This window comes from Tachypleus tridentatus, chromosome 2 (assembly GCF_004210375.1).
Source record: "Tachypleus tridentatus isolate NWPU-2018 chromosome 2, ASM421037v1, whole genome shotgun sequence".
NCBI classification, from domain to species: Eukaryota; Metazoa; Arthropoda; class Merostomata; order Xiphosura; family Limulidae; genus Tachypleus; species Tachypleus tridentatus.
Window position 1 is genome coordinate 86,443,922 of NC_134826.1, and position 26,393 is coordinate 86,470,314.

Sequence of the window (26,393 nt, forward strand, 5' to 3'; positions counted from 1 at the left end):
TGAAGCTAATTGAAATTTGCTCAAGAAGGGAAAGTCACAAAAATAGTGTGAAGTAATTGCCACTTATAGATTGTGTGATTTTTATAGGAAAGCTACTTCGGTATATCTACTGTATCCACGGAAAGGAAATCGAACCCCTGATTTTAGACTGTAAACCAGATGACTTATCGCTGTCTCTCCGGCTCTCCGGGGGGCAGAAGGAAGGGCGGTCATAAGTACGTTTGAAACACTTGTTGCTTACAGGTGCTTGAAGTTTAGATTTTCAGTGGTTTCTGGGAGTTTACAATATCAATGTAAACTGTAAATAAATGAAGTAAAATAATTATCCACGTATTATTATGCTACTAACTATGTTGATTTAAATATCTAAATATTTTTTCTACTATTTTTAGGCATAATTATTTTAGCTTCTCTCCGAGAAAGAGAGTTGTCAAATACTATTTGTGTGCATTAATAAATAATCTAGATCTACTAAAATATTCTTCCAAGCCTTACCGTCAGGAAGCGCTCTTGTCGGTTACATAACCTGATTCAGTTATTTTGTTTGTTTGTTATGAATTTCGCTCAAAGCTACACGAGGGCTATATGCGCTAGCCGTCCCTAATTTAGTAGCGTAAGACTAGAAGGAAGGCAACTAGTTATTATCACCCACCACCAACTCTTGAGATACTCTCTTACTAACGAATAGTGAGATTAACCGTCACATTATAATGCCTCCACGACTGAAAGGGTGAGCATGTTTGGTGTGACAGGGATTTGAACCCGCGACCCTCAGATTACGAGCCGCTGTTTGTTTATAATTAAGAACAAAGCTAAACAATGGGGTTCTGTGTGCTCTGCTCACTAGGAGTATCGAAACCCGGTTTGTAGCATTAGAAGTCCGCAGACATCGCTGTGCTGCTGAGTGCCACTTGATTGAGAAGGAAGATAGCTATTCAAAAGCACATACCGCCAACTCTTGAGCTACTCTTATGGTAGCGTGGTGGTATTTGATCAATACACTCACAGAGCAACCAAGGCCCAAAATTACGAACAATTTTTTTTTTCTATGACAACTAGCTCTCGAACATAAATTCTCTGGTTCAAGGTTCGAGAACGCCAATCACTAGGTTAAGCCCAAGTCGCTTAGATATTAAAATACTTTTATGGAATTTCTTTTCAGCAAATCTCCTTAGTAACAATGAGTTCCAAGTGTTGCAATTCCAAAACAGGTAAGTGTTTAATTTGAGTACTTGAGTACATTGAATCGTAAATTACAATTTCGGACGGACTCCATATCGTTCGATACTATAAGCTTGAAGTTTAAAGAAATATTGCTTTCGTGTGTTGTTTTTTTTTTTTTGTCGTAATACGATACTGACATTACATATGAAAATGTTATTGAGAGAATTTTATTACAAAGTCCAAACTCGAGTGGAGCATTCGCTTCAACAAATTTCGTAAGCCCAATATATCTCGCAATAGAGACTGGTAAGTTGTGTAATAAAAACCCAATCTCCCAGTTTGGGCTCTGATGGTTTTCTAAAGATATCTTTTATGAAATTACAAATGCTCTTCGTTATAACAGGAAAATAAACTATTAACTGTCAATATACAGATTGAATTTAATCTTCTCTATCATTCAGGCAGAAAGAAGAATAAAAACATTGGTAAGAACATTATTTTTCCAATGTAAAAATTTTATATAAATAGAATGATGTTTCCAGAACATCCACTTCGTATATTTAGGTCCGTCGGGAAATAGAAAAATCGTTTTGTTTTAAAAAAACAACAATTAAGCACTGGCCCTAAACGAGTACTGAACTTTGGATCTTAATTACAGATAATAAACAAATATTGAGAGAAAAAGAAACAACACACATAACTCGTTTTCCTATTCATCTAGTTGTTAGTAGCAGTATAACATTTATCGCTATAAGAAGTCTATTCTTGTTTTATCGATTTGTCCTTGTTCAGGGTTATTGATGAATCGAATAAGAAAGCTGCACTTGAATTATTTCCACAAAGATACATGTGGTCTAGTGTTTTTTTTGACACCACTCAACGCAAAGTGTACCGAGATAAAAAAAATAACTAGTGACGAGTACACATTCCCAGGGTCCAGCATGATCAGGTAGTTAGGACGCTCCACTCGTAACCGAGGAAAGCTGGTTCGAGTCCTCGTCACACCAAACATGCTAGCCCTTTGAGCTGTGAGGGTGTTATAATGTGACGGTCAATCCTACTGTTCGTTGGTAAAAATTATCCCAAGAGTTAGCGGTGGGTGGTGATGACTAGCGCGAGGGGGGGGTTCGATCCTTGACCCTTAGATTACGAGTCTAGTGCCTTAACTATCTGGCTATGTATCTTAGTATTGGGGTGATTAGATAAATGTAATTGTGTAGCTTCTAGGCTAACCTGTTGGTTTTTCTACAAGTCGTTTGATTCTTTCTCTATAGTTTTAATGAACTGTGGTGTAGGGTACACATCTACTTTCCACAGTACTTAGTATCATTACGTTTTCGGCAAGTTTCGTTCACATAGTCAGTTTTTTGAGAATGATAGTAGCGCCATCTTTGCCAATTATTTTAATAACAAAGGTTCTGTCATGTCTTTGTGAATTCAAAAAGAGATTATTATGGGCCTTGATGACTCGAATTACTTCATTTTCAATGATAGCAACAAATATTTTTAAGAATGGTTTTAGGTTGACCTGGGGTAACCAGGTGAAGTTTGCTTTGAACTTTGAACCGTGAGTATTACTCGATTCATTGTGTTATTCATAAGCGTTATTCTTCAAGAAAAGGATTATAAATCGTAAATACTCTCGAAACTGTCTAGGTTGTTAGGGGTAGACCAACAGTTGAAACCTTTACTAATTATACTAATTTTAGTTCCAGATAATTTCTGGAGAGGAATTAGGTAATACTGAAAGTGTTTCAAGATTGTGGTTCATTGGAGATGGAAATAAGTTAACTGTGTGGATGAGGGAATAAACCAATGTTTGTAATGAATTAGGTTCACCACTCAATGTGATGATTTGTATTAACAAGATGGGTTTGTTTTTAAGAGTCCTTACTTTGTGGACAAGTGTCGAAGAACTGGTTAGTCATATTTTTTCTCATTTCCGTGATGAATGAAAGAGCTAACGGTATACATAAAAAAAAACTACCACCACCGCCAAAAAATAAACAACAAACAAACAAACAAAGTTATGCCGGTGGTAGGGTGGGAAGTGTGTAGACTTTCCATGGAAAATCCAGCGTTCGATTATCCGTAGTGGACATTGTAGATAGCTCAATGTGATTTTGCTCTAATATAAACAAACACCCAGAAAAAAAAAAGCAAACCAGCAGAAAAAAACAACTTAAATGGAGTTTATTTTCAGCCAAGTTGTGGACTGACGTAGAAATACATTATGTAAGATAAAGCTATAAAATTAGGAAGTTAGAAGTCTTGAAAGTTTCACCAAACATTATTCGATTACATGAAATTTTCTGGTGCGACTGAATGGCTGCTTTTCTGTATATCAGATATTCAGAAGAGTTGGCTCGCCAGTTGTTTGCTCATACACCAAGAAAAAAAATACAAACTTTTTTTTGTTACACGAATAATATTTTTGGATAATTTGCTGCAAGCTTTATTGATAACATAATATAACTGTAAATATATTGTAAATCTATGACTTTTATAACTTTAATAATAAAATATAATATGATCGTACATTTAATTAAAAAATGTAAAAAAATCTTTGCAAATATGTTTAACCAATCAGAGAAGCATAACAGTTTAACTGTAAGAAACTTCACGCAAATTAGTTTTGGATAAGAAAACATTAATAATAATAATAATATTTAAAAGTTATAAATACCAACAACTGTTTAATAAATCAGAAATATTTATTGACAAGAACGACCACGTGGAGTGATTGTATAGTTGATCGTTAAACAGCTAAAAATATTATTATTCTTAAGATTTTCTTGTTTGTGTATATATTTGTACAGCAAAACTACACTGGGCTATTTGCTGTGTCCACCGATGGAAATCGAGCCCCTGATTGTGGTATTGTAAATTCGTAGACTTACCGCTGTCCCAGGGGGGAACCTTAAGATTTCTCTTCAACAGTTTGTTTAGTTTTAGGCACAACTGTACATAATGGCGATATCACATACTTTATTTTGGCTCATTACAAATGTCATACCACCTCCTAAAAGGAAAACAAAATCTTGCTTACATATATTTTTATCCCAATATTGACATATGCTTTATAGAGTAATTAACACCAACTGTACGGAGTGTTTAATACATAAAGTTTTATCTGTTTTGTATAGAATCATCCTTTTTATCCTAATTCGACAAAGAAGGTTTATCAAAGTACGTAGTCTTTTCTTATACATCATAGTTTATATAAAAACGGATGTGCGGATGTGTTTCACTAGATATAAAATCCTATATTTAATTGTTTAATACTCTTTATAATTTTTGTTCACTCAGCATTCTACCAAAAGTCAATAAGATTCAGTGGTACAAGTTTGAAAGTCAAGTACCAGGAGCAAGCAAACACTTTGGAAACTCAATGAAAGTCAGATACCATGAGTATGCGGACACTTTGAAAACTGAATGAAAATGAAGTACCAGGAGCAAGCGCACACTTTGAGGACTGAATTAAAGATGTATTCTTCAAAATCTTTTTGGGGAATAAGTTGCCAAGTAAGTGCAATGTACTAGAAAATATCGTTCATTATGATAAGTATAGAGTGGATAAGAACATTCATCAACACAATGATGCGTTTTCAAAGGTTCGCTCTAGGAAAGGATCAGACACTCAAAAAGACAATATGCAAGACTGCTACAGAGTTCATGGAAATTCAAACAACAGTCTACATTCAACATCTAAGGCTGATGTTGTTGTTTGAAAGAGATGTTCAAAGAAATATTAATGAATCAATTTATTTCAAGTAATAACCAGTCTCAAATAAAAAAAAGGAAAAGACTACTAAAATGGCTTCAATGAACTATTGACTTACTGGAAGGATAAGAAAGAGTTGCAGTTATAGAAGACCTCAGAATATCATTATCCTCGGGAAGGGCCATCTCCATCTTTAAGATGATGTCCAAGAAATAAGGAGGACCATTTGTGATTCTAAAGTGTAGGCGGAAAAGATGGAGAAATCGCAAGCTAGGTAAATGGCAAAAAACAACAACAACAAACGACAAAGGGTAAGATAGAAATGGAAAAATAAGGAGAGCGGTGTCCCTGTAGGGCTATCTTTTTTTTTCAAATTCAAAGGCCGATATTTCAGATTCTTCAATCTAAATGGATGCAGTTGATGGAATAGTAATATCCACCTGGAGCTCATTTTCAGAATAATTTTAATCTGCCGAATATATTCACATGTTTTGTTTGCATATTGCGACATTATCAGCTTGAAACATATTGAAAAAGACGAGAAAGAAAGGAAATAAACGAATTTTAGATTGTTGCAGCCTCTAGGGGGCGTTAAGACCTAGCGCCGAGCTCAGTTTTAAAATGTTGTAACCGCAGTGTATTTTTCTTCACATTTATTCTACATATTCCAACAATTTAATCAACAAATATGCGCATTTTAGGTATTTTTTTTGCCTCTAGAGGACAGCAGATCAGTTCATATCATAAATTTAAAATGACCAATGAATCTGACGTTATTAATAACAGTAATAATTTGTCAATGATGGAGTGTAGGTGTGTGCTTCTTTCTCATAGCAATACTACATCGGGCTATCTGCTGTGTTTATCAAAGGAAACGGAACCTCAAATTTTGCGTTGTGAATCAATAGACATGCCGCTGTACCAGCGGGGAACATCAATGGTGGAATATAAATATATGCATGATTTGAACGTTTTGACCTGTAGGTGTGGTAGGGTATTAGTACTTAGTCAAAATGAGAGACCAGTCCAATTTTCAGCTCAAAATACGTAAACGTAGCTACAAGTAATATAACAGAAAACAGGTAAATTATGCATTACATTGCACGTATCTGCGATAGGACTTGCTGTCCACATAGAACACATTTATGAACAAATATCAATCACTTTCTATTGTTAAAATTAAATTATTATAAAAATATTCACGATCATTAATTTATATTACGTATACGTATATTGTAGTATACGTAAATAAAAGTCAAGCTTTTATTGTATGAAATCCCTTATATAATAGCTTTATTCATAAAGGTCAATCTTTTAACTTATTAATGTTAGGTGATTTTTGTATTAAAAGTGTTCTTTTTTTAATTTTGCGATTTAAAACTATGTACTTCTGGTAAAACATTTAAGATTGAGTCTAAATTATATATTTGTAGTAGATCATGTCTTACAGTAGAATTTTCTGTAATTGTATTAGTTGTGTTATTATTTATATATATCTCAAGTGATCTGTTGTATGGTTATGTATGATCGGCTGGTCTCTCCTATAAGGATACTTTACAAATATTTTGATATATGTATAAATATTTGTTTATTTAGTAACAACATACGATGTTGCATTTTGTAATTCTGTGCTTATATTTCAGGAACTTTGTTTCTTTATTAGTGGAGTTAGTAATTAAAGACTGAACCTATGCTCACTGTTTAGGACTAATTTGTTTAGTAGGTCTGACTGTATTAATTCTTTACTCAGTACTGTGGTGATATTGTTGATTACGTCTAGTTTGTTTGGTAGGTCTGATTATGATAATACTTTTCCTAGAGTCGTGGTGATAAATATTTGTAGGTGCCATGTAACTAACTACTAAATTATACTTAGTGTCTTATCAAATTTGACACTTTTATTTCGTATGAACTTATGGTAAACAGTATGTTTTGTACACATTTAGGCTTAGCTTCTATATCACTGCATAATTAAACTATAGAACTGTTTTATTCTTTTTCTAACGCCATTATAAATGTTAATACACATGTCACTCCTTCTTATCCATTGTTACACCTTTATACTTTTCCAAAACTTCACTGGCATTGAACCATGCGAACCCATTATTGTAAATAACCATTCAGGGTTAATATTAATTGATTGATTTAAAAGGGACGAATTAAACATTCTGTAGTTGAGGATAGATCGATACATCCATAAAAATAATAGGAATATTTTTAGTCAGTACAGTGCCTTCACGTTGCTGTGCAAAAGAATGAGTTTGCGTGCAGGAACCAACATCAAGCAAATACAACCATGGTATCATTTCAGTAACGAAACCGGATGTTACATGTCGTATAGACCTAAACGATGAGCTATATATATTCAGGAACTCTGCTATTTATCGGTTTAAACTGTTGATTATATTTGATGAAGTGTCAATATTTTCCTCTAAATCATTTACAAGCCTTCCGTTCTTTTTTATGATCTATGTTAATTTTTGAAAACCTATCCTTATTTCTCAACTGCGTGCTAAAATTACGTTTACAGCTTTCTTTTTAAACACGACAAACCTTTACTTTTTTAGGTCTTCCTAACTATCTCATTTACACACGACAAACCTTTATTTTTTAGTATTCCTAACTATCTCATTTAAACACGACAAACCTTTATTTTTCGGTCTTCCTAACTATCTCATTTAAACACGACAAACCTTTATTTTGTCGGTCTTTTTAAATATTTCATTTAAACAGACAAACCTTTATTTTTCGGTCTTCCTAACTATCTCATTTAAACACGACAAACCTCTATTTTTTTGGTCTTCCTAACTATCTCATTTAAGCACGATAAACCTTTATTTTTTAGTATTCCTAACTATCTCATTTAAACACGACAAACCTTTATTTTTCGGCTTCCTAACTATCTCATTTAAACACGACAAACCTCTATTTTTTTGGTCTTCCTAACTATCTCATTTACACACGACAAACCTTTATTTTTTAGTATTCCTAACTATCTCATTTAAACACGACAAACCTTTATTTTTCGGTCTTCCTAACTATCTCATTTAAACACGACAAACCTTTATTTTGTCGGTCTTTTTAACTATTTCATTTAAACAGACAAACCTTTATTTTTCGGCTTCCTAACTATCTCATTTAAACACGACAAACCTCTATTTTTTTGGTCTTCCTAACTATCTCATTTAAGCACGATAAACCTTTATTTTTCGGTCTTTTTAACTGTTTCCTTTAAACAAACCTTTATTTTTTCGGTCTTCTTAACTATTTCATTTAAACACAAACCTTTATTTTTTCGATCTTCTTAACTATTTCATTTAAACACAAACCTTTATTTTGTTAGTCTTCTTAACTATTTCATTTAAACAGACAAACCTTTATATTTTCTGTCTTTTTAACTATTTCATTTAAACAGACAAACCTCTATTTTTTTGGTCTTCCTAACTATCTCATTTAAACACGACAAACCTTTATTTCTTTCGGTCTTCCTAACTATCTCATTTAAACACGACAAACCTTTATTTTATTCGGTCTTTCTAACTGTCTCATTTCAACACGACAAACATTTTTTTTCGGTCTTCCTAAGTGTTTTTTAACAAACAACAAACTCTAGTATTTGAAGATTCTTTATTTTTAATAAAAGTTTTATTGTTGCGCTTTACATTTCTAATTAGGTTCTGTGGAAAGTACACATATATTCAACAATATCACCACAATTATTATGATACGAACGTCTTTTCGAAGCCGGCGAAGCGTGATTGTAATTATATTGTTATATGACATCAATATTAGGGTATCAGGTCTAGTGTATTTTTAACACTGCATTATTTGTCCAGTTCCTTAAGGATTTTCAAAAATTAGAAGAGTGTATAATAACAGCTTTCCATGTAAACTATCTTTAGAACATCGACTGTCGATGACGCATTTTACTCTGTTCCTAGCTCATTAGGCCTGGCTGGAACACAGATTTATAAAACACGTTCATTAAAAAAAAAAGATAAACTAGCCACGTGGAGTGCATACAAGACTTTAACTCCACTCACACATTTAAAGAACAAATAATCCGGAATCAAACGTAAATATTTTAGGCAAAGAAAACAGGTTTACAATCGTAAGTTATCAATTGTAATATAAAATTCCCACTTAAAATTAATAAACGAAAAGTTTGTCCTTTGTTAATAAACTTGTTACATAACGGATTTCATACTGTAACGTCTTTAAGTCTTGTTTACATAAATTATTATATACATGTAGGTGCCGTCTATCGTGAATATTGCTATAATAACAACTTAGATAGGTAGGAGATGATGGGTTAAAAATTACCATGCATTTATGATTACGGATATAACTGAAATTATAACCACGGATCAAAGCATATTTGTGGAGAACAAATATTTGAGGTAACTATAGTAAACAAAGCACAATATAGCGAACTGTTGATATTTAAATTAACATTGTGTTTGACATTAGTTTAGAAATCCGTTCTGTGCCTACAATACATACTACCATATCTATTTATGTCACATATTTTTATTTTCACCAAAAGGCTTCTTATAATGATGATGTACATACAGGGTGTCTGGACCCGTTTTAATGCACCATACAGTTACCTAACTTGATTAGGGGTAGTGAATATAAAATGTATTTAAAACCGTATAAATATTACACACTTGTTTTAATTACATTCATTTTCAATCAAAATTTATTTCTTTTATTACCATCGAAACTTTACATACGTATGCAAAAGTTAAAATTCAGTTATGCAATGATATAAGATATTTATGTCTTAATGTTTACAAAAGAGTCATATCACTGTATGTAAGTAGAGTGTAAAAATAATAATAAATAATACAATGGACAAAACTTAAAGAAAATAGTAACATTAATTTTAAAGTTTTGACTTTACCAATGAAAGACTCATAACCATTAAATATAACAACCTATTTTCTTTTTTAAATCGAGTATTTTTAATGACGTTAAATTAGGTTTATTCGTGTTTGCTTAAAATCAAACCTTAATAGGTTTCTTCCATTTTAATTTTAGTATATATATATGTTCAACTGATATTATTATTCAAGCTTAAGCGTAACAGGTCCTTATAGAATACCTCTACGATATGGCCTATTTGATGTTATATATCTGTTAGTTTACTCAAGTCAAGTCAGTACCTTGGGAACCTTTCATAAAAACATTAATGACATACATAAATATATATCTGTTAGTTTCTTCAAGTTAAATTAGTACCTTAAGAAACAAGGTCCTGCATGGCCAGGTGATTAGGGCAGTCAATTAGTAATCCGAGGACTGCGGGTTTGAATCCCAGTCACACCAAACATGTCCACCCTTTCAGTCGTGGAGTCGTTATAATACGACAGTGAATCCCACTATTCATTGATAAAAGAGTAGCCACAAGGTTGGTGTACACTGCTAAATTACGGACGGCTAGCGCAGATATCTCTAGTGTAACTTTGAAGATTAAAAACAAGCAAATAAACAATGACGGAGAAGAAGATTCGTCATAGAGACAAAATGTTTTTCAAAGTCCTTTCATCATAAGTGTGCGTTGGCTTCCAATATCACGTTAAAGACCAAAGGCGCAAGTGTTAGTTCATTCGTCTGGTCCAGGGAGATATCTGTGATTGTAGTTTCTTCAGCCTTGTTTTGTTTTTTTCTTTTACGAAGACAATTTTTAATTTTGAAGTGTTTTTGGAAGCTTGTAAAATTGTGACTTGCGATCGTTCGTCAGCTTCGAATAGTCATTTATTATCTTTATCTCATAAACTACGCAAGAAGATATACCCAGCTTCATCCCAATGCTCATTTTGGTCGTAAGATTCTCTTTCGTAACCATAATCTCCACTTTATAAATTAATACCATATTAGGTTGCGATTTGGTTTCGAAACTTTCTTCTCTCCTATGTATATGATAAACTGCGCAATTCTGCTTTACTGTTATAGAGAACATTAATTTTCTTTTTCCAGCACAAAGCTATAGAATAGGCTACCTGCCCTCTGTTTATCGTGAAAAATTTAAAACAGCAAAACATTGAAGGTTTACTTCTACAAGATTTTTTTGTTCCTTGGCTTCACATAGCTTAATAACCTCGACATATGAATATTTCTCTTTGGATAGGAACTTATAATCCTTCAACCATAAATAGTTCTAGTCACATTGCATTGGGGCTAATCGGTATGTCGTCTTGAGCCAAATATCTGTCTATTTACATAGGCTAGTAACTTCGCACGTGGCGCCATGGCTTGCAGTAACATATCACACCATTAAATATACAAATCGTTCAAGTAAAATAGGAATGATTAACGGTTTTATTATAAATTTTAATTTAATTAAGCAGTAAAAAAGTTGTTATTTTACGTCCGTTATATATTGGTAATGATTATTTATAGTTATTTGGTTGTAATTAATGCTGTGCTAATAAAAAAAATTCGAACATATTGAAACTTACATACATTTAATGAACTTGGACCAGTGACATTAAACTTTATTTTTTTGCAAGTTTATTTCGTGTATGTTATTCTTAATACACGCTGAAGAAGTTGTCGACACTGCAAACGAATGATCAATGGTTGAAGGAAGAGACAATTCATCAGAAAGGCTCTAGTTTCCTCTCATACCTGTTTCTTTCATGTCGATTTGATAAGCTTCCGGACTTACTCCGTGTTTTGATTAGCGAAACCCAAAACCTTTTTCCTTGCCTCGAAACAACGGCGTTTCCAGAAATTACAGCATTGTTGTTTCCTTTGCTCTAATGTTTTCGCTTTGTGTTTAAGTGGAGATCTCCAACATATTTGTATCATGTTCAAGTATGACACTTTACATTCATTTCACTGTGGTTTCTTTATATTTGTTATAAAATTTTAATTAGGATTTGTTTAAACGTTATTTGGCCCGGCATGGCCGAGCGCGTAAGGCGTGCGACTCGTAATCCGCGGGTTCGCGCCCGCGTCGCGCTAAACATGCTCGCCCTCCCAGCCGTGGGGGTGTATAATGTGACGGTCAATCCCACTATTCGTTGGTAAAAGAGTAGCCCAAGAGTTGGCGGTGGGTGGTGATGACTAGCTGCCTTCCCTCTAGTCTTACACTGCTAAATTAGGGACGGCTAGCACAGATAGCCCTCGAGTAGCTTTGTGCGAAATTCCAAAACAAACAAACAAACTGTTAAACGTTATTTTTATATTTTAAACAAAAAAGAAAAATATGTAACCTAAAAGTCGTGTAGAATGTACCGTACAAGAAGCGTCCAGAATACTCTACTGAAAAACCGTATAATGTTTTCAGAATATCTTTAATTCTAGTTTTGGTTTGTTTTGAATTTTGCGCAAGGCTACACAAGGGCTATTTGCGCTAGTCTTTCCCAGTTTAGCAGTGAAAGACTAGAGAAAAAGCCAGCTAGTTATCACCACCCATTCCACTTTTACCGAAGAAGAGTGGGATTGATTGACCTATAATAACGTCCCCATGGCAGTATCTTTAGTGTATGAAGTTTAGTAACGGAAAGGTTACGCAAGAGCTTACCAAATACATCAAATTATGACCACAAGGTAAGGTATGACATAAGGTATGACAATAAATCACAAGAAGTCAAGCTAGTACTGAAAAGGATTCTTAATATAATAATTATTATCTTGTTTACAGCATTGTTTTCGAGGCAGTAGTTATCCAAATGAACAATTAATGAGACTATATGTCTAGAGGGTGAAAAACTTGAACATTCAATGAATATTTTGTAGGCGTTTTCTTTTTATTTTTGTATCACACTCTTGTACATTTAAACACGAATATTTTCTGGTTAAACATTGAGTGTTCTTAATTTTCCAACTGATCTGGAAAGTCTCAATTGATGGGTATTCTATGCTCACAAGGGCTATTTGACTATTCAGAATCACTTAAAATTCCTAATTATATACAACTGATCAACCACTCGGCAGCACTTATTGCCATAAGAAACATTATCAATCTCTAAGAGCCGAATAACGGGACTGACTGTCATTGCTATAACGCGAGTACAACCGACATTAGTGACGGTATTTAGTTGCATTGTGGCTCGAATTTCACACGTGGAGAGACGTAATCCTGCACTCTGAATATCGGCCACTGCTAGCCCGTCCAAGTAGAAAATAATAAGTATAAAATAATGTTAGTTTTAATCTCTAGAAGTATCTGTTTGAAGAAAGAGTGATTTTTAGATGTGAAAAATGCAACAGTTTTAACATGACTTTGGGGTAATCCACGATTTCTAATTTAATATCCATTTTATAGTACACTTTAAATTGTATTGAGTTGCATATCATACATCTTCGTTGGAATTCTTTTAACAACCATGTCGTGGTGTTTTCGTTTCTCACGATCATCCGCGTGGCATAACATTAATTAAGACACAAGCAGTTTAAGATAAATACGTAAGAGTTCGTGTATATTATATACTGTTGTTCTTAGTTGTCTATCTCACCATGGTGAACTTATGTTTAGATAAAAACGTGTACTCTTGATGTTTGTAATCTGTTATATTAAAGAAAAACTTTTAGTTTATAATTCAATGAAAAGTATGTAATCCAATTATATAATAAGGTTTCTTATTAACTTATATGTATTTGTTCAAGTTTTTTACACCTTTGCTGCTAAGTTAAAACTTCTTAAACGCTGCCTGTCATATCATCTTTGCCGTCAACATCTTGTAGAGTCGTTTTCACTTATAATTTATTTTAGGCGCCTAATTGTTGTATTCCTTATTCAAGTAGACAAATTTGGTAACATATGTTTTATGTGACCCTGAAATAACCATAATTCGTTATCTATTCCACCATATAAATATTCAAACTCGTTTAATAATCATTTTTCAAACCTCAACTACTGTATTTCTCTATACACAATTCCAACCATTTTCATTCGAAGTAACATTATTGTTGGTATGATAATAACTTCTGAATGAAAGTAGAGAAGAATATATGAACTACATTACATCTGCTATATCCAGTGTTTGCGATGCCTTTCGTATAATACAAAAACTCCAGAGTTTCACTGGTATATGACATATTGAGTAGTTGTTGAAACATTATCTACAATGTCATACCGTCTGAACAATAACTGTGTGAATCGTAATATTTACAAATTTTGTCTACGTTGTTAACCATTAACACTATAGTACTGATTTATCAATATAATACTTTTCATTTAAGTAAATATTGATCTTCTCTCACACAATTCAATTTTGTGTAAATATGCTATGACATATTCATTACATATAAGTATTGCTTCTATTCCAGTGATTTTGCCGTGCTCAATAAGTCACTTAAGAAGCGTATTCAGAAAAATTTCAAACATTTATTTACTCGTAAGTCTGAATTAAAGCCATTCAAACAGCAGAGTATGAGAGGAATAAAAAAACATTTTCTTGATGAGACAGTGTCCGGGTGTTCCAACTCGAAAGTTCAAGGTTTTTATGATTTGAATAGGATACCGTATTTTCATAGTAAACGTAATGTATCGCTTTACGAAAAGCAAGTCTTAATACATAAATTGTCAGCGTGTAAAAGTGGACAAGCCATGGTCTGACTGGATTTATCGTTTCTAAGGCCCTCTCAGAAACATACATTTCTTACTACACATATCTATATAATCACTTTTCACAGTGTAGATTTAAGTCGATGAATAAGCACTAAATCTTTTGCAATAAGTGGTTTTTGTAGAGAACATTGCGAGCCTTTTGTATATTTTTTCTCATACTAGTGAATGTTATAGTAACTATTTATCTGTATTATACCTGGTGAACTGACAATAATTCACAAGAAGTCAAGCTAGTACTGAAAAGGATTCTTAATATAATAATTATTATCTTGTCCACAGCATTGTTTTCGAGGCAGTAGTTATCCAAATGAACAATTAATGAGACAATATGTCTAGAGGGTGAAAAACTTGAACATTCAATGAATATTTTGTAGGCGTTTTCTTTTTATTTTTGTATCACACTCTTGTACATTTAAACACGAATTTTTCTGGTTAAACATTGAGTGTTCTTAATTTTCCAACTGATCTGGAAAGTCTCAATTGATGGGTATTCTATGCTCACAAGGGCTAATTGACTATTCAGAATCACTTAAAATTCCTAATTATATACAACTGATCAACCACTCGGCAGCACTTATTGCCAAAAGAGACATTATCAATCTCTAAGAGCCGAATAATGGGACTGACTGTCATTGCTATAACGCGAGTACAACCGACATTAGTGACGGTATTTAGTTGCATTGTGGCTCGAATTTCACACGTTGAGAGACGTAATCCTGCACTCTGAATATCGGCCACTGCTAGCCCGTCCAAGTAGAAAATAATAAGTATAAAATAATGTTAGTTTTAATCTCTAGAAGGATCTGTTTGAAGAAAGAGTGATTTTTAGATGTGAAAAATGCAACAGTTTTAACATGACTATGGGGTAATCCACGATTTCTAATTTAATATCCATCTTATAGCACACTTTATATTGTATTCAGTTACATATCATACATCTTCGTTGGAATTCTTTTAACAACCATGTCGTTGTGTTTTCGTTTCTCACGATCATCCGCGTGACATAACATTAATTAAGACACAAGCAGTTTAAGATAAATACGTAAGAGTTCGTGTATATTATATACTGTTGTTCTTAGTTGTCTGTCTCACCATGGTGAACTTATGTTTAGATAAAAACGTGTACTCTTGATGTTTGTAATCTGTTATAATAAAGAAAAACTTTTAGTTTATAATTCAATGAAAAGTATGTAATCCAATTATATAATAAGGTTTCTTATTAACTTATATGTATTTGTTCAAGTTTTTTACACCTTTGCTGCTGAGTTAAAACTTCTTAAACGCTACCTGTCATATCATCTTTGCCGTCAACATCTTGTAGAGTCGTTTTCACTTATAATTTATTTTAGGCGCCTAATTGTTGTATTCCTTATTCAAGTAGACAAATTTGGTAACATATGTTTTATGTGACCCTGAAATAACCATAATTCGTTATCTATTCCACCATATAAATATTCAAACTCGTTTAATAATCATTTTTCAAACCTCAACTACTGTATTTCTCTATACACAATTCCAACCATTTTCATTCGAAGTAACATTATTGTTGGTATGATAATAACTTCTGAATGAAAGTAGAGAAGAATATATGAACTACATTACATCTGCTATATCCAGTGTTTGCGATGCCTTTCGTATAATACAAAAACTACAGAGTTTCACTGGTATATGACATATTGAGTAGTTGTTGAAACATTATTTATAATGTCATACCGTCTGAACAATAACTGTGTGAATCGTAATATTTACAAATTTTGTCTACGTTGTTAACCATTAACACTATAGTACTGATTTATCAATATAATACTTTTCATTTAAGTAAATATTGATCTTCTCTCACACAATTCAATTTTGTGTAAATATGCTATGACATATTCATTACATATAAGTATTGCTTCTATTCCAGTGATTTTGCCGTGCTCAATAAGCCACTTAAGAAGCGTATTCAAAAAAATTTCAAACATTTATTTACTCGTAAGTCTGAATTAAAGCCATTCAAACAGCAGAGTATGAGAGGAATAAAAAAACATTTTCTTGATGAGACAGTGTCCGGGTGTTCCAACTCGTAAGTTCAAGGTTTTTATGATTTGAATAGGATACCGTATTTTCATACGAAAAGCAAGTCTTAATACATAAATTGTCAGCGTGTAAAAGTGGACAAGCCATGGTCTGACTGGATTTATCGTTTCTAAGGCCCTCTCAGAAACATACATTTCTTACTACACATATCTATATAATCACTTTTCACAGTGTAGATTTAAGTCGATGAATAAGCACTAAATCTTTTGCAATAAGTGGTTTTTGTAGAGAACATTGCGAGCCTTTTGTATATTTTTTCTCATACTAGTGAATGTTATAGTAACTATTTATCTGTATTATACCTGGTGAAATGACAATAATTCACAAGAAGTCAAGCTAGTACTGAAAAGGATTCTTAATATAATAATTATTATCTTGTCCACAGCATTGTTTTCGAGGCAGTAATTATCCAAATGAACAATTAATGAGACAATATGTCTAGAGGGTGAAAAACTTGAACATTCAATGAATATTTTGTAGGCGTTTTCTTTTTATTTTTGTATCACACTCTTGTACATTTAAACACGAATTTTTCTGGTTAAACATTGAGTGTTCTTAATTTTCCAACTGATCTGGAAAGTCTCAATTGATGGGTATTCTATGCTCACAAGGGCTAATTGACTATTCAGAATCACTTAAAATTCCTAATTATATACAACTGATCAACCACTCGGCAGCACTTATTGCCATAAGAAACATTATCAATCTCTAAGAGCCGAATAATGGGACTGACTGTCATTGCTATAACGCGAGTACAACCGACATTAGTGACGGTATTTAGTTGCATTGTGGCTCGAATTTCACACGTTGAGAGACGTAATCCTGCACTCTGGATATCGGCCACTGCTAGCCCGTCCAAGTAGAAAATAATAAGTATAAAATAATGTTAGTTTTAATCTCTAGAAGGATCTGTTTGAAGAAAGAGTGATTTTTAGATGTGAAAAATGCAACAGTTTTAACATGACTATGGGGTAATCCACGATTTCTAATTTAATATCCATTTTATAGTACACTTTATATTGTATTCAGTTACATATCATACATCTTCGTTGGAATTCTTTTAACAACCATGTCGTGGTGTTTTCGTTTCTCACGATCATCCGCGTGACATAACATTAATTAAGACACAAGCAGTTTAAGATAAATACGTAAGAGTTCGTGTATATTATATACTGTTGTTCTTCTTGTCTATCTCACCATGGTGAACTTATGTTTAGATAAAAACGTGTACTCTTGATGTTTGTAATCTGTTATAATAAAGAAAAACTTTTAGTTTATAATTCAATGAAAAGTATGTAATCCAATTATATAATAAGGTGTCTTATTAACTTATATGTATTTGTTCAAGTTTTTTACACCTTTGCTGCTAAGTTAAAACTTCTTAAACGCTACCTGTCATATCATCTTTGCCGTCAACATCTTGTAGAGTCGTTTTCACTTATAATTTATTTTAGGCGCCTAATTGTTGTATTCCTTATTCAAGTAGACAAATTTGGTAACATATGTTTTATGTGACCCTGAAATAACCATAATTCGTTATCTATTCCACCATATAAATATTCAAACTCGTTTAATAATCATTTTTCAAACCTCAACTACTGTATTTCTCTATACACAATTCCAACCATTTTCATTCGAAGTAACATTATTGTTGGTATGATAATAACTTCTGAATGAAAGTAGAGAAGAATATATGAACTACATTACATCTGCTATATCCAGTGTTTGCGATGCCTTTCGTATAATACAAAAACTACAGAGTTTCACTGGTATATGACATATTGAGTAGTTGTTGAAACATTATTTATAATGTCATACCGTCTGAACAATAACTGTGTGAATCGTAATATTTACAAATTTTGTCTACGTTGTTAACCATTAACACTATAGTACTTATTTATCAATATAATACTTTTCATTTAAGTAAATATTGATCTTCTCTCACACAATTCAATTTTGTGTAAATATGGTATGACATATTCATTACATATAAGTATTGCTTCTATTCAAGTGATTTTGCCGTGCTCAATAAGCCACTTAAGAAGCGTATTCAGAAAAAATTCAAAAATTTATTTACTCGTAAGTCTGAATTAAAGCCATTCAAACAGCAGAGTATGAGAGGAATAAAAAAAACATTTTCTTGATGAGACTGTGCCCGGGTGTTCTAACTCGTAAGTTCAAGGTTTTTTATGATTTGAATAGGATACCGTATTTTCATAGTAAACGTTACGTATCGCTTCAGAGATACAGTAGCACATGTGCGTAATAAGTTCAATATGGTTACATTTTATACGAAAAAGAAAAGTTTTGGAATGCTTTGAACAAGCTATACCATTGCGAGCTATTATGCAACTCTTGCAAAATATTCAAACTACGCTAAAAATAAAAATAATTCACCAACTATAAAGTTCAAAGTTTTAGAAATATCATCAGAAACATATGTAAATAACAGATATATTACAACTTCTAATACGCAGTTGGAAACACTGTACACCGTATAAAATACGTATAGCTCTTGAACTCTTAGGAGAAGAAAAAAAATCAACAAGCAGTGAAAAGTTTTTCTTAGCTATATATTTTATTACTACTTCTACCATAAGCCTATTTCGTCTTTTCTAATCCTATTTACCATGTTACTGCAATAGGTTTACTAATTATTTAAATAAATGTAAGTATTACTATTCTTAGACTTAACTAGTCTCTTCTATAAACTTTAAATTTTATATAATTTGTGTTAGTCAAAATAGATAAGAGATGGCCTTAAAACTGACCAGAATTAAAGAGCTGAAGTCTTTAGAGTTCCAATATCCATTCATGGTGTACTTTTTCTCTTCTGTCTTGAGCTTCGTTGTCTGTGAACTCCAGAAGTCTGGAACCTTCATCTAAACAAACGTTCAGTGAAGGTGTCGTACTCTTTGGGCAAAAGGCATCCTATCTTACGGAATAATGGTGATGACCTGTCACTGGATGTGATTCTTTATCTTCACGTTCATCAGTGTTTAGGTGAGGCACGTTCAAATTGAGATTATTCTGTTGTTTTGATGTCTAATCTTCATTCTCTGTGTCCTTTTCTTGTACCCTGATCATCAAGAGCTTCGGTGACACTAGAATTATCGTTTTTGTCCCTTTCTTGTATTAATGACTTGTTTGAATGGGATCGTTTCGAAGTACCATTAACAGAATCAGGTTGCTGAGGATATTGAATCTTTTTGTAGTAGGTGTAAAATGTGCGGATTCAGTAGATGTTCTACCAGAATAGTTACAGTTTTTACGAGTTGACACCCTGTTTGGAGGACTTCCCCAAGCAGTGACCTGTCTGTGACTGCCAGAACCTCTTCCTCCCTGTGTTTGACTAGTATCAAGTTCATCCAGAAACACAGACATTCGAACTGGACATTTTAACAGTGACTCATCATGTGAAAGTTTATCCAGGATTTCCGATGATGCTAGATAAAGATTTCAAAGTGCTCATAAAAATCAAATATTTATTATGTTCTATATACTAAAAAATCATATATGAATCTTAAATGGTTTTTTAATGTTCTAAATGTTCATTCAAATTTTCTCTCAATAACCACCCTTTCTCTACAAACAGTGAAAGAATGTAAAGATGCAGGATGTTTTAAACTAGACCACATGTAACTGTTCCTTTTCTCTTTTATACTAAGCATATGAGGTTAAACTAGGTAGCAGATATTCCCTCCCTGTCAAAGACAATTTGTTTTACTTCTGCTAGTATTTAAAAAACAAAAAAATGCCCTAGCATTCTACATAATGACCCACCACATTCGTGTCCTGGAATTGGGTATTTGTTTTGGAGCTACAATTTTTTTCATTTATGTACTTATCTTATTAACAAAATGTACAATCAGACATTGTTCACAACAAAGCAATTATCCCCACATACAATCAGTCATTGTTGATAACAAAGTAATTGTAAGTACAATAAAACAATACATACAATCAGACATTGTTGACAGCAAAGCATTTACTTCCTTTGCTTGCTTCAGTCTCCACTGAAGTTCTTCTTTCTCCATAGATAATCGAGACTTTGATTTAACCTCTTTCTCAAACTCTTACTTCAGGTGTAGACTTTCACTTTTTAACTGTCTGCAAGTTCAAATATGAAAGTCAAACTTAGTCAGACAACAGTTACTATCTAACGTTTTTTTTTAACAAAGTGAAACAGATCTAGTTTGTTCTTTGTACAAGTTAATCTTATTTTATTCTTATTTTCATGACATAAATTGTCAGAAACAATATCTGACAACTGATGGATTATAAACCAGATACAAATTATTTTAGTATAGAACTATTTGTGGTATGTTAGACAGCTGAAAATACCCAGTTTTGAGCCAATGCTTAAACTAAGAGATTTTCAGTGATGGAACAAATATCATATCTTAATGTATAATATACAGTTTCAGAGAAAAACCTGTTTTATATTGGTGGTTGTGTTAAAATCGTTTCATATTTCTGTAGATATAGTTTTATTAAAACAAGTAACCTCCACATGCATGCATTACATTATTTGATCCTTAAAAATGTGATGTTTACATAGTCTGTAACAACATAACAAGTCTAGGTAGTTGTTTGATTCTAATAATGAGCTGTCATGTTTACATAGTTCATAGTAACAAGTTTATAATCAAAGTCATTGGTGGAATAAGTTTCCTATTTCTATACACACTTTTACAAAACACGTTTTGAACTGTGTTATGCTCGATTAAATTATGATTAGTTCTTTTATCAGATTAGACAGTCTTTGACTAGATTAGATAAAATATAGTAATTTGAGGATAAAATAAATCATATTAAAGAAGTTAACACTACTGTTTCCCCTGATTATGTTAAACAATTAGATTCAAAAAAGTAACTTAATCAAAGTTGGATATATTCTTGATGGATTATAATTGAAACAAATACACATAGTTATGGTTTGTAAAGTAATTCACTTGGTGAAGGAAAATGTAGTTCACTACACAGTTACACTAAATGAATAACAACAACTGGCACCAGGTTTTTGTGTCAAGAAGAAAGCAATAAAACATAATATCAAATTAAAATCTTAAAAGGTTCTTACAAATAATTGTTGTTTTAATTTAATTTTTAACAATAACTGTACAAACAATAACGATATCAATGCAAATAAACTTGGAATTAAATCAGGAGAATAAGAAGACACTCCTTAATCATGATTGTGTTGTTTGCTGTTTGGCCATACTTTTACTGTTAAACTGTTAACTGGTAATCGTATTTGATCACAACTTTAAATGATTTAGTTCATTTTGGACTTAGCAGTCGTCTATTTGCTGGAACTCCTACTACCTCTCAATTTGAACTTTCTCATCCATCATAGCTTGTAAATCTTCATTTCTTGCCTTCAGCTTCTGAATCTCTTGTCTTGCGGATGGTTACTTCTCCAACTAGTGATTTAATAAAAAAAAATAAACTTTAATTTGAAATATAAACAAATAAATTTGTTTACATATTCTATAATAATGTAACAATTCTAAAAGATGGCTCTTTGAACCAAACAATGTGATAGTGTGTTTAACAACATATATATAGTCTCGAATAATGTAACAAGCCTATACGGCTCACTGATCCTAACAATATGTTGTTTCTATTTGACTATACTTACATAGGTAATAAATCTACATAGCCATTTGATTGTAATAACTATCTTGCTTATCTATGTTTACAAAGTTTATAATATTATTAATATAACTCTAGATCACTATTTGATCCTAACAATGTGAAACTGTGTTACTTAACACAATACAATAGTGTAGCATAGCTGTCTATATTTCTTTTTTTTTGAGATACTTAAACCCTAAATAAATATTGCAACAAAAAACAATAAAAAAAGTAAAAATAATCTCTTCCTGCATTTCCAGGTTTTCTTTACGAAGGCGAAGTATGTCTGCAACCTTGAACTCGAGAACAGTATTAAGGCTTTCTACTTCTTTCTCAAGATAACATTTCTGATCAAGAATCCTCTGCAAAGAAAGTGCATTCCTTTTATTTCAACAGGTATAACCAATAGTATAGTTGATGATGTAGTTTTTCTCTCACAGATGTGTTTTTATTTTGGACAAGTTAGTAGAGAGTGGCAAAATGGTTCATTATTGTGAATTCAAAAGTCTATAGTTTGCAGCCAGTTGTTGCAAGATCTCGTTTTTAGTGCCATTGGTGTATTATAAGTTTGATAATGATATGCTTATATTTTATTAGAGTAGCCGAGTAGTTGACTGTAGATTGTTGTTGAGTGTCTTCTATACTTCTAGTTTATCAGTTCAAAGTTAGGGACCACTAGAGCAATTAGCCCTTTTGTAGCTTAGTGCAAATATTCATAAAAAACAGACAAACAAACAAACATTGTAGCCTCTTTTCTTATACCTTTACATGTAAGTAATAATATGATCATCCATGATTTAGTATGTTATTTATGTTACCCTTCATATTAGTGTGTTTTTAATTTTTGTTTAAAACACAATAAAACTCACTAATGATATTAACATGTCACACCATATTTAAGTGTTTTCTGTAAATAAATCCACTTACTTTCTTTGAGTGTGTGTTGTTTGTTTGTTTGTTGTTGTTTTGCTGGTTTTCTTGGGTTTTGTTGGTTATAAAATCATTAATATACATGGGTATTAAAAATATTCCATTATTTAGTGTAGAAATAAAATGAATATTTTAGCAAACATTAGCTTGTCACATCAGCAAATGTCTGGAAATGTATCTCTTTCATAAAATTACTCCACTAGAGGACATTAAAATGATGAAATAAAAAAATAATATCATTACTGGGTTGGTGCTTGACCAAGTTTGAGTGTGTGTTGTTTGTTTGTTTGTTGTTGTTTTGCTGGTTTTATTGGGTTTTGTTGGTTATAAAATCATTAATATACATGGGTATTAAAAATATTCCATTATTTAGTGTAGAAATAAAATGAATATTTTGGCAAACATTAGCTTGTCACATCAGCAAATGTCTGGAAATGTATCTCTTTCATAAAATTACTCCACTAGAGGACATTAAAATGATGAAATAAAAAAATAATATCATTACTGGGTTGGTGCTTGACCAAGTTAAGCGACAATGAGTCTCATCTAACAGGCTCTGTTGTTAAAACTCAATAGTGATGAAGTTTACCTATTTCTAAAGTCCTGGTTTTGGGTATAAACAATTTCAGTTTATAAAGACAAATACTACATACTGGAGAATGAAATGGAAGTCATTCTTAAATAACAAAATAAAAAACACTTACCAGTAATATACAAGTTGATTTTCGAAAATTATATATTTTATTTATTCCATGTTGCTTATAAGACACTTTTAAGAAAACAAGTTTAAAATAGAAAAATTAATAATATGGAATATCTTTTATTTCAAGAAAACAGAAAATTAAGCCATAGAAATATTTTTTGACATACTTACTTCAAAGTAGGAAAGCTGAAATAATTTTAGTATTGTTTCCACAAAATTGGTAATCAGTTGAAAAAAACAAATCCAGACAAAATGTTGTAAATGAATTTTCTAATTTTATGAAATAAAGTTGTATATTATCATTATGATTACCGAATTAAAACTGTAGTTATTTAAAGATGTTATTCTAAGTGCCTATCTCATTTCTCAACCTATATGAGCTAGTTGCGATCTGCCCACCACAATTTTTAGTGTTATAAGCCTGCAACATTATCACTGAACCAATGAGGGCCCTATTCTAGTAGTCAGATACCAGTAAGAGATCATACCTGTAGTTTGGTGTCGGTGTCTCCCTGCAGAGTGCTTTCCATCTGCTTCTGTAGGTCTTGTAGCTGCTGCTTTAAGATCTCTACAGCTTTCTCATGGCTCTCTGAAGCCTGTTGCATCTGCTTTGCAAAGCCTTTCTCTAATTTTATTAAAAAGAAAAACAAAGATACTGCAGAACCACTCAACAAACACAGCCATGACAAAAGCCATCTTGATATCAATTTTTGTCTTTTTGCATTTGCCTTTAAACCTCATACCTGAGCATTAACATTGTTTGATGATAGCTAATTTTTAATTGATGTTTCATAAATCTAACAAAGCTGTAACAGACAAACAAAACCATTTCCTCTCCGGTGATATAATAAGGATTCTATGCTATACAAATGTAAAACTCAGTGCTACTAAGACTTTCATACAAAAGTATGTATTTCAGCTGACACACCTAAGATAAATTAATCATTATTCAGGCCTAACTTCAGATTTTCTGTGGATCTGGAAAGAATGAGTTACGATGTGACTGGTGCTAACTAAACGAACAGTTACTGACAATAAATATGACTAACATTAACTGAAGGAATGGTTACTGACAACAAGTATGACTGATGTTAACTGAAGGAATGGTTACTGACAACACATATGACTGATATTCACTGAAGGAATGGTTACTGACAACAAGCATAACTGATTTCAACTGAAGAAATGGTTACTGACAACAAATATGACCGATGTTAACTGAAAATAAGGTTACTGACAACAAATATGACTGATGTTAACTGAAAGAACGGCTACTTACAACAAATATGACTGTTTTCAACTGAAGGAATGGTTATTGACAACATATATGACTGATATTCACTGAAGGAATGGTTACTGACAACAAGCATAACTGATTTCAATTAAAGGAATGGTTACTGACAACAAAAATATGGCTACTGACAGCACATATGACTGATGTTAACTGAAGGAACATTTACTGACAACAAATGTGATTGATATCAGCTGAAGGAATGGTTACTAACAACTGGTAGCTCATTTTTTTAAAATACTCCTCATAATTTTGAAATTTAAAAATAGACTTTCAACATTTATACCAACAGTCAAAAGTGTCATTAACAATACAAATAATTAATCCTAATATTCAAATTGCCATTATGAGTCATAAATAAAAATTTCTGTGAGCTGTGACTGAAACATTAGGAAAAGAAAGCAAGAAGAAAATGAAAACCCTTAAAAGTCCACTGAGAAAAATTTGTAATTATATCTACAAGTGTTAATGAGGTACAATTAATGTACAAATGAAGACAAAAAATACAAAACTTTTAAACAGATGCTGAAGTAAATAATAATAAGTTATGTAAATAATATAAATAATATTAAATAATAGCAAATAACGTAAATAATGATCCTTTGAAAAGCCATTAGAAAAATTTGCACACACCACGAAAATTAACCAAGAAAAACAAGAAATAAAAACTAAAACTTAATCAGCCTAAGTGGATATTTGGAAATAAAGGATAATTATTTAGTTTTGGATACAAATGTTATATTTCATAGTGTAACTAATTTTTGTACATATGTTTGTCTTATTTTGAAGAGATTATTATTTTAAAAAAGCTGGTAGTTGTTCAGAAACAGGAGTCTACCAAAGGTTACAATGAGAAAGTTTCCTTAAGAAAATAAAGTTAAATGCACTATATTATGGGGGAGACCTAGAGACAACAAGTATAAAACACCTATATTTGACCAAATTATTTGAAACATACCAGCTAGTAGAATCTCAGATACCAGACCGAAAGAAGATTGATGAACCATTGGTGGTCACCACTAGTGGTCAAGAAAAGAAGAACAAGCAAGAGATCAAGACTTTACAAATGTCAAAAGAAACATCCTGAATGTAGGTTTGTAGGAACTGAAGGAAACATAAAAGAAAGACCCTCCACTGCAGAAACTTTGGGACAATGCCTGGGAGAAAATTTAACAGAAGACAAAGAAAACGGTACCAACAGAATAGAGAAACAAAAGGGAGTGCTATATCAGACCTATCAAAGACTATATGTATGAAAAACATATGTATATAAACGAAG

General features: G+C 32.1%; 1 protein-coding gene across 4 annotated transcripts; it reads right to left on the bottom strand.

The window, feature by feature from the left end:
• On the bottom strand, positions 1–25,474 carry LOC143244409 (uncharacterized). 4 transcript variants are annotated; one of them, XR_013025065.1, is made up of 5 exons: positions 24,312–25,418; positions 21,879–21,976; positions 20,512–20,660; positions 19,322–19,996; positions 1–298 (listed from the first exon to the last, which is right to left on the bottom strand). XR_013025065.1 is itself a non-coding variant. In XM_076489003.1 (4 exons), exons 3-4 carry the CDS (start codon positions 20,585–20,587, stop codon positions 19,686–19,688), a joined length of 387 nt encoding a protein of 128 aa, XP_076345118.1. In that variant the 5' UTR covers positions 20,588–20,660; positions 21,879–21,976; positions 24,312–25,418; the 3' UTR covers positions 18,222–19,685. The 4 variants fall into 4 exon arrangements, 2 of the variants coding, with proteins under 2 accessions (XP_076345118.1, XP_076345119.1); XR_013025064.1 differs by lacking the exon at positions 1–298 and adding an exon at positions 3,875–4,186; XM_076489003.1 differs by lacking the exon at positions 1–298 and having other exon boundaries at positions 18,222–19,996.
• Between the last annotated feature and the right edge of the window lie 919 nt (positions 25,475–26,393).

Excerpts from the sequence above, each read along its gene's own strand:
- LOC143244409 (XM_076489003.1), bottom strand. The coding sequence starts at position 20,587 with ATGGAGAAAGAAGAACTTCAGTGGAGACTGAAGCAAGCAAAGGAAGTA. Across the intron at positions 19,997-20,511 it reads GCTGTCAACAATGTCTGATT|CATCATCGGAAATCCTGGAT; the intron begins GTATGTATTGTT and ends ATCTTTATCTAG.